Here is a 13524-nt window from a genome sequence, read left to right as displayed (position 1 = left end):
CAGCAATGGCCCCATCCACCCCACAGTCCAGAGAGAGAAGGTAAACACAGCAATGTCCCCATTCACCCCCCCCAGTCCAGAGAGAGAAGGTAAACCCAGCAATGGCCCCATCCACCCCCAAGTCCAGAGAGAGAAGGTAAACCCAGCAATGTCCCCATTCACCCTCCCAGTCCAGAGAGAGAAGGTAAACCCAGCAATGGCCCCATCCACCCCACAGTCCAGAGAGAGAAGGTAAACACAGCAATGTCCCCATTCACCCCCCCCCCCAGTCCAGAGAGAGAAGGTAAACCCAGCAATGGCCCCATCCACCCCCCAGTCCAGAGAGAGAAGGTAAACCCAGCAATGTCCCCATTCACCCTCCCAGTCCAGAGAGAGAAGGTAAACCCAGCAATGGCCCCATCCACCCCACAGTCCAGAGAGAGAAGGTAAACACAGCAATGTCCCCATCCACCCCCCAGTCCAGAGAGAGAGAAGGTAAACCCAGCAATGGCCCCATTCACCCCCCCAGTCCAGAGAGAGAAGGTAAACCCAGCAATGTCCCCATCCACCCTCCCCCCCAGTCCAGAGAGAGAAGGTAAACCCAGCAATGTCCCCATTCACCCCCCCAGTCCAGAGAGAGAAGGTAAACCCAGCAATGTCCCCATCCACCCCCAGTCCAGAGAGAGAAGGTAAACCCAGCAATGCCCCCATCCACCCCCCCAGTCCAGAGACAGAAGGTAAACCCAGCAATGCCCCCATCCACCCCCCAGTCCAGAGAGAGAGAAGGTACACACTGCTGTTACTGAGTGTCGGGGGGTGGAGGGAGGGGATGTTTGGGGAGTTTCTGCAGGGTACCTTGTAGATGGTACACACTGCTGTTACTGAGTGTCGGGGGGTGGAGGAGGAAGGGGATGTTTGTGGGTGCTGCTTTGTCCCTGGATTCTCGAGTGTTGTTGGATGACCAACCGTGGTGATATTGAGAGTCAGGGTGGGGCTGAAGGCCTGAATGGCTTACTCCTGCTATTATTTTCCCTTGGTGTTCTTGCAAAGCAATTCCTGATAATGGTATTTTGGCTGAAACATCACCTCTCCTGCTCCTCGGATGCTGCCTGACCTGCTGTGCTTTTCCAGCACCATCCGTTTGGACTCTGACTCACCAGCGTCTGCAGTGGTCCCCTTTCCGCCCTTCCCGCACAGCATCCTGACGAGTGTAGGATGGAAAGCGATGGCTGAAACTATCTGTTCTCCAGCAACACTCCAGATTCCACTCCGTCCTGGAGAAGGCCAGTGAGCAGAGATCAGTCCAAGGTTGGATGGACCAGGACCATTCTCACTTGAGCGCAGGAGGTTGAGACGCAACCTGATTGAGGTTTATAAAATTATGAAGGGGTATATAGAGAGAGTTAGTGGTGGGTGTCTGTTCCCTAGGATAGGGGATTTCAAGACTTCTGGGCATATCTTTAAGGAGACAGGAGAGAGATTTGAAAAGGACATGAGATGCAAATGTTGTAGCCAGAGGGTGGTTTATGTGTGGAATGAACTTGCTGAGGAAGTGGTGGATATGGGAACAGTTACAATGTGTAAAAGGTATTTGGATAAGGACATGGATGGGAAAGGTATGGAGGGACATTGGCCAGGAGCAGGCAGGTGGGACTAGTTGAGTTTGAGATTATGGTCAGCATGTACTGGTTGGGCCGAAGGGTCTGTTTCCATGCTGTCTGACTCTGGGTGTATAGGTACGTACATATTCAGGGACAGAACAAGCCCACTCTGCCCATCAGTGCCTCCTAACCTTCTCTACATTGAATGGCCAACGTCTGGTCCTGTGTGTTGGATAAGTGTCGTGTTTTTGATGTACCAGGGACTGACAGAGGATTCACTGAAGCCTGGGTGTTACCCAAATTGGGAGGTGCACCATTTGTCTTTCAGAAAGAGTAACAAGACATGCAATATGACTTTGTCAAACACTTGGCTCACACCCACACCTGGTGACTGGGAATCGAACAGGCAGGCTGCAGAAGGAGTGCCTAAAAATGCTTTAAAAACAAGCTAGTGAGGCCCAGAGGTTTCGGCTGGCTATCTCAGAGCGAAGGGTGAAAGGTCGAAGCAGCACATCTCCAGGAGAGGTCAAGAGGCCAGTGCTGAGACCTCAGGTGCTCTCCTGTTGTGTGACAGGGAGTTGAGACAGTCTTTAATTAAGCTAAGTCCTTCTTTATTTAACTCCTGAAGTCCCAGTATTCAACATGAATCACACAGGTGCTGCAATATTTTATTCTTACTACATCTGACAACTGCAGCTTTAATCACTTCACTTCAGCCGCCTTTCATTCACGTTCAACTCTAAGTTTTGTTTGAACCAAACACCATGCTCATTTGGGCCAATGATGTGGGTTTTGCCTCATCCTGTTCCTTCTCTGAAGATGGACTCAAGGCCATATTGGTCTCGATGGTCAAAGGTTAGCCTTTGTTCTGCCAAACTGTGCTCATCCTCCTAGCAACATCTCTGGGTCTTAGCCAATGAATCGGCCAGACCCCAAACATACCGCTGGAAGCCAGCCCTGTGGAGTTTACCGGTAACCAACTGCCGAACGGGTTAACTGCTAATAAGTTGACACCGAGAGACACCAAGTCTGGGAGACCACTTAAGACAGTCCTTACTGGGTTAACACGGGTTACAGTTTACAATACCCTGGCTGCAGTTTTAACTGGAGTCAGAGTTCCACTTGGCCAGAATTCCCAGCATGCTTCATTATAGCTCCTAACCAGTCGCGTAGCCATTTCTGCTGTAGGCCATGTGGCCACCTTAGAGAGACGGGGCATCTGAGCATCTTAAAAACTGAGGCACTGATAAAGTGGGGAGCCTGTGGGGTTGGGGGGCAGGGGGTTCAGCGAGGACAGGGAGGAGGTTGGAGGGGGAGCGGTCTCCCTGTCAGCACATGGGTCGCAGAAGCTCTCCGGTTAGAGAAGAGTTTAAAAATAAAAAGATTGCAGTGCGTGTGGAAAAATCCACTGGAATAGTCCAGCAAAGTTCGGATGCCCTGAAAGAATTTGAGAAAAGGTCAAGCTGGTAATTTGCAAGAATGCTGACTTTTCGAACAGTGTTGGAGCAGTAAAACCAGTTATTCAACAAATCAATAAAGAGAGTGGATGCTGACACCACACCCAGAGCGCAGCACATTGCTCTGGTATCCCTGTTTAGGAGGGATTTACTTCCTTTGGAAGGGGGCTCCCCCAGTCAATTTCCTGTCATAGACTCACAGAGATTTACAGCACAGAAACAGACCCGTCCATGCCGACCAGGTATCCCAACCAAATCTAGTCCCACCTGCAAGCACCCGGCCCATATCCCTCCATGCCTTTCCTATTCATATACACATTCAAATGCATCTTAAATGTTGTAAATGTACCAGCCTCCACCACTTCCTCTGGCAGACCACCCTCTCCGTGAAAAAGTTGCCCCTTCGATCTCTTTTATATCTTTCCCCTCTCACCCTAAACTTATGCCGTCTAGTTCTGGACTCCCCCACCCCAGGGAAAAGACTTTGTCTATTTAGGTAAAAACAATGACTGCAGATGCTGGAAACCAGATTTTGGATCAGTGGTGCTGGAAGAGCACAGCAATTCAGGCAGCAACCGAGGATAGGCTACTAGATCGACACTTTTGTGCAGTGCTAAAGAAATGTTGCATTGTTGGGAGATTATACCTTTTGGGTGAGACATTAAAACAAGGCCATTTTCCCTTTTGTTTTGATGGACGTAAATGACTCAGTACTTCAAAAGAACACGGGGAGAGTTCTCCAATCCTGCCTAATATTTTTCCATGAACTAAAATCACAAAAATAAAGACAGTATTTGTCTATTTATCCTATCCATGCCCCTCATAATTTTGTAAACCTCTATAAGGTCAGCCCTCAGCCTCTGACACTCCAGGGAGAACAGCCCCAGCCTGTTCAGCCTCTCCCTGTAGCTCAAACCCTCCAACCCTGGCAACATCCTTGTCAATCTTTTCTGAACCCTCTCAAGTTTCACAACATCCTTCCAATAGGAAGGAGACCAGAATCGCACGCAATATTCCAACAGTGGCCTAACCAATGTCCTATACAGCCGCAACGTCAACTCAACTCCTGTACTCAATACTCTGACCAATAAAGGAAAGCATACCAAATGCCTTCTTCACTATCCTATCTACTTGCAACTCCACTTTCAAGGAGCTATGAACCTGCACTCCAAGGTCTCTTTGTTCAGCAATACTCCTTAGGACCTTACCATTAAGTGTATAAGTCCTGCTAAGATTTGCTTTCTCAAAAATGCAGCACCTCGCATTTATCTGAATTAAACTCCATCTGCCACTTCTCAGCCCATTGGCCCATCTGGTCCAGATCCTGTTGTAATCTGAGGTAACCTTCTTTGCTGTCCACTACACCTCCAATTTTGGTGTCATCTGCAAACTTACTAACTGTACCTCTTATGCTCGCATCCAAATCATTTACGTAAATGACAAAAAGTAGAGAACCCAGCACCGATCCTTGTGGCACTCCACTGGTCACAGGCCTCCAGTCTGAAAAGTAACCCTCCACCACCACCCTCTGTCTTCTACCTTTTCTTTCCAATCCTCCCACTTTCTCCAAACAAAAGGAGTAGCCATGGGCACCCGCATGGGCCCCAGCTATGCCTGCCTCTTCGTAGGATATGTGGAACAATCCATCTTCCGCAACTACACCGGCCCCACCCCCCATCTTTTCCTTCGCTACATTGATGACTGTATCGGCGCTACCTCGTGCTCCCACGAGGAGGTTGAACAGTTCATCCACTACACTAACACCTTCCACCCCAACCTCAAATTCACCTGGACAGTCTCGGACTCCTCCCTCCCCTTCCTAGACCTTTCTGTTTCTATCTCAGGTGACCGAATCAACACGGACATCTACTACAAACCAACCAACTCCCACAGCTACCTGGACTACACCTCCTCCCATCCTGCCCCCTGTAAAAACGCCATCCCATTCTCCCAATTCCTTCGTCTCCGCCGCATCTGCTCCCAGGAGGACCAGTTCAAAATACGTACAACACAGATGGCCTCCTTCTTCAAGGACCGCAATTTCCCCCCCGACGTGGTCGACGGTGCCCTCCACCGCATCTCCTCCACTTCCCGCTCCTCCGCCCTTGAGCCCCGCCCCTCCAACCGCCACCAGGACAGAACCCCACTGGTCCTCACCTACCACCCCACCAATCTCCATGTACAGCGCATCATCCGCCGTCACTTCCGCCACCTCCAAACAGACCCCAGCACCAAGGATATATTTCCCTCCCCTCCCCTATCAGCTTTCCGTAGAGACCACTCCCTCCGCGACTCCCTTGTCAGATCCATACCCCCCACCAACCCAACCTCCACTCCCGGCACCTTCCCTTGCAACCGCAGGAGGTGCAACACTTGCGCCCACACCTCCCCCCTCACTTCTCTCCAAGGCCCCAAAGGAAACTTCCATATCCGCCACAGATTCACCTGCACCTCCACCCACATCATCTACTGCATCCGCTGCAGCCGGTGTGGCCTCCTCTATATTGGGGAGACAGGCCGCCTACTTGCGGAGCGATTCAGAGAGCACCTCTGGGCCACCCGGACGAACCAACCCAACCAACCTGTAGCACAGCATTTCAACTCCCCTCCCACTCCACCGAGGATATGCAGGTCATTGGACTCATCCACCGCCAAACCACAACAACCCGACGGTCGGAGGAGGAGCGTCTTATCTTCCGACTGGGAACCCTCCAACCGCAGGGGATGAACTTGGACTTCACCAGTTTCTTCATCCCCCCTCCCCCCACCTTGTCTCAGCCGGATCCCTCCAGCCCGGCACCGCCTTCCTGACCTGCAGTCTTCTTCTTGACCTCTCCGCCTCCATCCTACTCCGACCTATCACCCTCACCTTGACCTCTTTCCACCTATCACATTTCCAACGCCCCTCCTCCAAGTCCCTCCTCCCTACCTTTTATCTTCTCCTGCTGAACACTCTCTGCTCATTCCTGAAGAAGGGCCTGTGCCCGAAACGTCGAATCTCCTGTTCCCTGGATGCTGCCTGACCTGCTGTGCTGTTCCAGCAATAAAGTTTCAACTTTGATCTCCAGCATCTGCAGACCTCACTTTCTCCACCACCGAGGTCAGGCTCACTGGTCTATATTTCCCTGGCTTGTCTTTACCGCCCTTCTTAAACAGTGGCACCACGTTAGCCAACCTCCAGTCTTCCGGCACCTCACCTGTGACTATCGATTATACAAATATCTCAGCAAGAGGCCTAGCAATCACTTCTCTAGCTTCCCACAGAGTTCTCGTGTACACCTGATCGGGTCCTGGGGATTTATCCACCTTTACCCGTTTCAAGACATCCAGCACTTCCTCCTCTGTAATATGGACTTTTTGGAAGATGTCACCATCTATTTCCCTACAGTTTATACCTTCCATGTTCTTTTCCACAGTAAATACTGATGCAAAAATATTCATTTAGTATCTCCCCCATTTTCTGTGGCTCCACACAAAGGCTGCCTTGCTGATCTTTGAGGGGCCCTATTCTCTCCCTAGTTACCCTTTTGTCCTTAATGTATTTGTAAAAACCCTTTGGATTCTCCTTAATTCTATTTGCCAAAGCTATCTCTTGTCCCCTTTTTGCCCTCCTGATTTCCCTCTTAAGTATACTCCTACTTCCGATTCTACTCTTCTAAGGAGTCACTCAATCTCTCCTGTCTGTACCTGAGATATGCTTCCTTCTTTTTCTGAACCAAGCTCTCGATTTCTTCCGCCTAGGAACCCTCCAACCACAAGGGATGAACTCGGATTTCACCAGTTTCCTCATTTCCCCTCCCCCCACCTTGTCTCAGTCAAATCCCTCGAACTTAGCACCGCCTTCCTAACCTGCAATCTTCTTCCTGACCTCTCCGCCCCCACCCCAGTCTGACCTATCACCCTCACCTTGACCTCCTTCCACCTATCGCATTTCCGACGCCCCTCCCCCAAGTCCCTCCTCCCTACCTTTTATCTTAGCCTGCTGGACACACTTTACTCATTCCTGAAGAAGGGCTTATGCCCGAAACGTCGATTCTCCTGTTCCCTGGATGCTGCCTAACCTGTTGCGCTTTTCCAGTAACACATTTTCAGCTCTGATCTCCAGCATCTGCAGTCCTCACTTTCTCCTCTCGATTTCTGTCGTCATCCAGCCTTTCACCCTAACAGGAATATACTGTCTCAAAGGGTGGTGTTTTAACAGAGACGGAGCACATTCCATCCATGCTGGCTGGAGTTGAGAGGAATGACTAGTGGACCTTATTGACACCAGGACGTCTTCACCCAGCTCCAACTGCACTTTGTCTGCCCAGTTAGTGTCAGGGACAATGGATTGATGCTCTGTGCTGATTGCAGACCAGAGAGAATTTCTGGGGCATGGGAGTGTAGCTGGATATAGACAGGAATATTTGTGAAGTGTCAGGGCAGGAGAGACACACTTGAGCTGGGAATCTCACTGACACTGGAATCGGCTGGAGCCATTGACTGAACCCCTTCCTGTTTCTATTACACACTGAGCAGCATGGAGACCATTCAGCCCATTGAGTCTGTGGCACCTTTCAGTGCGATCACACCTGATCCTGACCATCCTCAATCCCACTTCCCTTCCCTTTTCCCCCTAACCCTCAATTCCCTTCCTGATTAAACCTCTCCATCCCTCTCAGCCTTGAATATACTGAATGACCCAGCCTCGCCAGCCCTCTGCTGTAGGGAATCCCACAGATTTACTCCCCTCGGAGAGTGGAGAAATTCCATCCCAATTCTGTCTTCAATGGGTTAGCCCTTAGTCTGAGATGATGCCCCTGTAGGTCCTACAGTCTCTCACCCAAGGGGAAACATCCTCTCCCCACCATAGAATTTCGGTGTGTTTGAGTAAGGTATCCCAGCTGCAGTCTGCCTAATGCCTTGAATAGTTTTAGGAAAATCTTGCTATAAGGAACAATCCAGCACAGGAATAGGCCCTTCCAAGCTTGCAATGACACAATTTACCCTTCTATGCTAAAACTGCCTTCACTTACAGGATCTGTATCCCTCCAGGTGTTTCTCGAATGCTATTATTGTGTGTGTTTTCACCACCTCCTCTGGCAACATGTTCCACACACGCACCACCCTTTGTGTAAAAAACGTCCCTCCCCCTCACACCTTGAACCTGTGTCCCATAGTAACTGACTCCTCCATCCTGGGAAATAGAGTGGGGAAATAAGAGACTATCCAGGCCATTCACAATCTAATAAACTTCTATCAGGTTGCCCCTCAGCCTCCTGTGTTCCAGGAACCAAACCCAGTCTATCCAACCTCTCTTCATCGCTAAACTCCCCCATACCAGGCAACATCCTGGTTAAACCTTTTCCATCCCCTCTCCAAAACATTCACATCCCTCTGGTTGTACAGTGAACCAGAACAGTACGCAATATTCCAAGTGTGGCCTAACTTAAGCTGCAGCATCACTTGTCTAATACTCAATGCCCCTTCTAATGAAGGAGAGTATGCCATAGGCCTTTTTACACTACCCGCTTCAGCGAGCTGTAGACCTGCACACCCAGATCCCTCTGCATATCAACACTCCAAAGGGTTGCAGCTAAGGGAGTATGGTCTGTCCAATATCGTTCAGGAGATGTGCTTTCTCGACCCCTCAACCTCACTGTTACTAACATGGACAAAGGCACCTCCCTGTTCCAGCCAACTGCACCCCTGCTCCCCCCACTTCATATGCCAGGATCCTTGCTGCAAGCATTTTCTAAGGAACATATTCAGAGAGAGGAGTTATTACACAACTGTGGAGCAGGTGCGATCTAAACTCAGGCCTCCTAGCCCAGATATAGGGACATTACCTCGGTAACACAAGAGCCCAGACGTTTGTTACATTTTGAATAAATCTGCTTCCAGAATAACCGCCCTGATTGTTTAATAAACTTGCCCTGACTGTGTCATACAGCACAGAAACAGATCCTTTGGCCCAACTCGTCCATACCAGCCAAGTTTCCCAAGCTGAACTAGTCCCGCCTGTGTGTGTTCGGCCCGTATCCCTGTAAACCTTTCCTGTTCATATCCCCATCCAGATGCCTTTTGAGAGAGTGCTAAGTGTACCTGCATCTACCCCCACCCTCCACTTCCTCTGGCAGCTCATTCTACACACACCACCCTCTGTGAAAAAGTTGCTCGCCAAGTCCCTTTTCAATATTTCCCCTCTCACCTGACAAAGATCTGCTACCAAGTCTGTCCCTGTCCCCGAAAGAACTCTCAAAATAGATTTTGAGTGCACTCATCATCTCTTTGATGTTCGGTGAAATAGCAAAGTGAAACAATTTAATAATCCACCATCTCTGTCACTACCAGTAACATGATCCTGCCTATGCCTCGATGAGCTTTTTGTTTTGTTAACTTGAGGTATCCGTAAAATATTTGAACAGTTTTATGCACTCGGAAACAAACATCTCAGCCTTCCGAATTATTCTGACTTTGCGCCCTACTCCTCCACCTCAGACCCTTCAGGTAGGCCTCCCAGCTCCTCCGTCTTAGATTTATCCACCTAAGCTTCAGCAGTGACTTGCCCATTCCTCCCACTGGGCTGTGTTGTGCTCTGGCTATTTGTCAACAGCCTTGCACATTTTTATTACCCTGTTGCTGAAAGATTAGATTTTTCTCTGATTACTTGCAAGTTTAGTCTTAACTGTTGCCACTCACTTACCTTAATCCTATCTTTTCTGGCTCATTTCCAATGACCAGATCCAACAGTTCCCCTCCCCTTGTTGGACTTCATTCCTATTTGGCTGGAAAATGGTTCAAGGTCGACAGTGTTGCTGAAAAGCACAACAGGTCAGGCAGCATCCGAGGAGCGGGACAATCGATGTTTCGGGCAAAAGCCCTTCACCACGGGATCAGGAAGGGAGTTCCGCATACATTGTACGCATTCCCCTCCCCTCTATGATCTAGAAGGATACCACCCCCTGCAAGTTCCCCTCCGAGCCCCTCCCCATCCTGACTTGGAAATATATCGGCCGTTCCTTCAGTGTGGCTGGGTCCCAATCCTGGAATTCCCTCCCTAAGGGACATTGTGGGTCTACCCACAGCACATGGACTGCAGCGGTTCAAGAAGGCAGCTCACCCCCACCTTCTCAAGAGGGGCAACTAGGGACAGGGGCAGTAAATGCAGCTCACCCCCACCTTCTCAAGGGGGGCAACTAGAGACAGGGGCAGTAAATGCAGCTCACCCCCACCTTCTCAAGGGGGGGGGCAACTAGGGACAGGGGCAGTAAATGCAACTCACCCCCACCTTCTCAAGGGGGGCAACTAGAGACAGGGGCAGTATATGCAGCTCACCCCCACCTTCTCAAGGGGGGTAACTAGGGACAGGGGTAGTAAATGCAGCTCACCCCCACTTTTGAGGGGGGGGGGGGGGGGGTGGTAACTAGGGGCAGGGGAGTAAATGCTGGGCCCAGGCAGAGATGCCCACATCCACAAACACCTCTCCTGCCTGATTTACAACCTGTTAGCTGAAGCAGGAAGTGAGAACACCTAAAACGATGATAAACACTCAGGTCTTTGAGCAGCAGCAGCAAAGGAGTTAACGGGTTGAAGAACACACCGCTGAATGATGGGAAAATCACACCCCAGGGAACAGTCACACTCAGTTTGATCCCATTTCCCCAGCCAGGTTTCAATATGGGAGCTACTCTGTACAACTGGGTGAAACCAGTTGGTTTGCTTCTGGCTGGTTCAAAATAACACAGCGCACGGTCAGTGCAATCTCTGTGCCTGCTCCCCTGGGTGGGGAGAAACTGGGCAGTGCCCATGGCTGTATCCACCTTGATTTGGAATTGCTCAGCATTGCCCTAGGAAGGGCTGAGGGAATATGGGCAGAATGCTGGCAAATGGGACTAGATTAATTTCGGTTAGATTAGATTCCCTACAGTGTGGAAACAGGCCCTTCGGCCCAACAAGTCCACACCGACCCTCCGAAGAGTAACCCACCCAGACCCATTTCCCTCTGACAAATGCACCTAACACTATGGGACAATTTCCCATGGCCAATCCACCCTAACCTGCACATCTTTGGACTGTGGGAGAAAACCGACACAAACACGGGGAGAAGGTGCAAACTCCACACAGACAGTCGCCCGAGGGTGGGATCAATCCTGGGTCCCTGGCGCCGTGAGACAGTAGTGCTGACCACTGAGCCACCGTACCACCCCCTAGGATGCCTGGTCAGCATAGGCAAGCTACGCTGAAGGGTTTCTGTGTGGTATGACTGTATGATAGTGTTTCTGCCGAGATCCTTAATTACAACATTGGGAAAGGAAGGGTGGGGAGGGGTTAGGCCCAAACAATGGAGGAACAGTCCTGAACATACAGGAATTGTAGAATGGAATTCAGCACGTGAAGTACGTGTTTATTCAGAAATAAAGGTTGCTAACAATCCCTAAACCAATTTAACACTTAAAAAAAACATAAGACAGCATTTACCAAGTCAACAACATCCTTTATACAATACATACAATACAGCAAATGTCTGTAACCTCACCGGGCGGGACAAAAAGTTAGAACTGAATAGACCTCCTCCCCCCCCACCCTCCACCAAACTCTGGGCTTGCTGGGGGAATAAAATGACAGTCCCTCCCACCAGGAACGGGTGGGCTCTCTGAAGTTAATAACTGGGATTTCTCAGGGAGTACTGCTGCTGCCTCACACACACACACACAGACAGAGACAGTGATGTTTTCTTGTGGGGCAATTCAGCTGTGCTGAAAGATGAACAAAGGGGATGCACTCAAAATTACCTGCAGTGCCCTCCCTCCATCTCTCTCGCCCCAAACAGTTCGCTGACACCAGGTTGGGCCCTGCGGCTGGCAGCATGATGTGAACAATTGACAGGTCGGACTCTTCCTCAGTAATGTGGGCCTCAGCTCATTCTGAAACCGCGTCCACCCCAGCGGTGCCACCTCCCTTGGTTTCCAACCCACCACAGAAGGTGGTGGGAGACCTTAGCCACAAGTCTCGGGGTGATCTGGGAAACAGCGCCCGTCCATGAGTGAGCAGATGCTGCTGCTCTCCGGTGGGATCCCAGGCACAGCCGGTCTGGGGGAAAGGTACAAAACCAGGCGCTACAGTGAGGCGGGGGGAGGTTCCTGTTGCAAAAGGAAAGGATTACTCCAGCTGATCCCCACCCACCCACACACACACACACACACACACGTGGATTTTTGTTTCAACAAAATGTTTTTTTTGTGTTAAGTATTTTCCCACTGAAAGAAATCCATTGGCACCAACTTCAGTTCATGACTCTGTAAATGGGATGTGGGGAGGGCAGGGGTGGGGGGGGGGGGGGGGGGGAGGGAAGGGAAGGGCTCGAGACCTGAAAGATAGGAAGGGTTGGGGGGGAGGGGGGGGGGGGGGGTGGAGGAGTAGTTTGGTTTGGTTAAAAGTGGACACTATCTGCAGCTTTGTGGCATATATCGCACTTGCCGACACACGGTAGGTGGAAAATCCAGCAGCATGGGCTGGATCAACGTGGCTTCACTTCTCTCTAACGGATAGTCTTGACGGGGCTCTTGAAGTTACTGGCAGCTTGGAGCTGGAGTTGGTACGCCATGGGGTGGATCTTGAAACCGTACAGCCTGGTGAAGGACAGGGGGGTGGGGGGGGGGGAAGGGAAGGGGCAGAGACAGAGGGAAAGAAACAGAGTTAAAGAGGGGTTGCGAGAAACGAGCAGGTCTGAATACACCAGTGTCTGTCAACATCTCTCTCGCTAGTGCTGTTTCCCCCCAACCCCACAAGTCTCGACATCCTCATCCCATCCTGTCACACTGCCAAATTGGTTCCAGCCATCTCAATGGGCAGAAAACCGCGATCTCTCCAGCTGCTGCCAAATCACCCTAACCCAACGGGCGATAATTCAGCCGGAGTCTCTCTGTGAAAGTCCACCGCGTGTCCCTGTGCCCAGTTTCTGCAGGCTGCCATGCTCCCTCCCTCAGAACGGAGGGTAGCAAGGAAAGAGTTGGTGTTCACAAGAAGATTGGTGGGAGGGGAAGAGAGAGAGAAAACCAGTTGGACAGAGATAAGATGGAGTAAAGGTCAGTGTGGGGGAACAAGGAGCTGCTAATTAAAAGGCACCGTCAGTAGCTAACAGTGGGTTGTGTACAACAGCAGACCATGGGATAACAAGGAGGAGAAAGTGAGTGCTGCAGACACTGGGGAACAGAGGAGAGAATGTGATGCTGGAAAAGCACAGCAGGGCAAGCAGCATCCAAGGGGCAGGAGATTCGACGTTACTGGCATAAGCTCCCATTCCTGATGAAGGGCTTATACCCGAAACGTCAACTCTCCTGGTCCTTCTGTGCTGCCTGAACCACATTCTCGCCATGAGTGAGGAAGGTCTGGTGTGTGGGGGCTTGGGGGAGGAGAACGAGGACGAGGACGAGGACGGAAGAAGCTCAAACTGTAGAAAGTGAGTGAATTCAGTTCTGACTGCAGAAAGCAGCAGGGTCCCCAAG

At 50.7% G+C, this 13524-nt stretch overlaps 1 protein-coding gene across 1 annotated transcript in view; it reads right to left on the bottom strand.

Moving 5' to 3' along the window:
* Positions 1-11397: 11397 nt before the first annotated feature.
* Positions 11398-13524, bottom strand: part of csnk2b (casein kinase 2, beta polypeptide) — a 61813-nt gene continuing 59686 nt past the window's right edge. The window contains exon 6 of the mRNA XM_087979137.1: positions 11398-12648. Within this exon, the coding sequence (XP_087835263.1) occupies positions 12558-12648 (91 nt within the window). The 3' untranslated portion in view covers positions 11398-12557. The remainder of the gene's footprint in view (positions 12649-13524) is intronic.

Source organism: Chiloscyllium plagiosum, unplaced genomic scaffold, assembly GCF_037043375.1.
Source record: "Chiloscyllium plagiosum isolate Xiang-an unplaced genomic scaffold, Cpla_swu_hap1 HiC_scaffold_35, whole genome shotgun sequence".
In the NCBI taxonomy this organism is placed as follows: domain Eukaryota; kingdom Metazoa; phylum Chordata; class Chondrichthyes; order Orectolobiformes; family Hemiscylliidae; genus Chiloscyllium; species Chiloscyllium plagiosum.
This window is presented reverse-complemented; position numbering and strand designations above follow the sequence as displayed.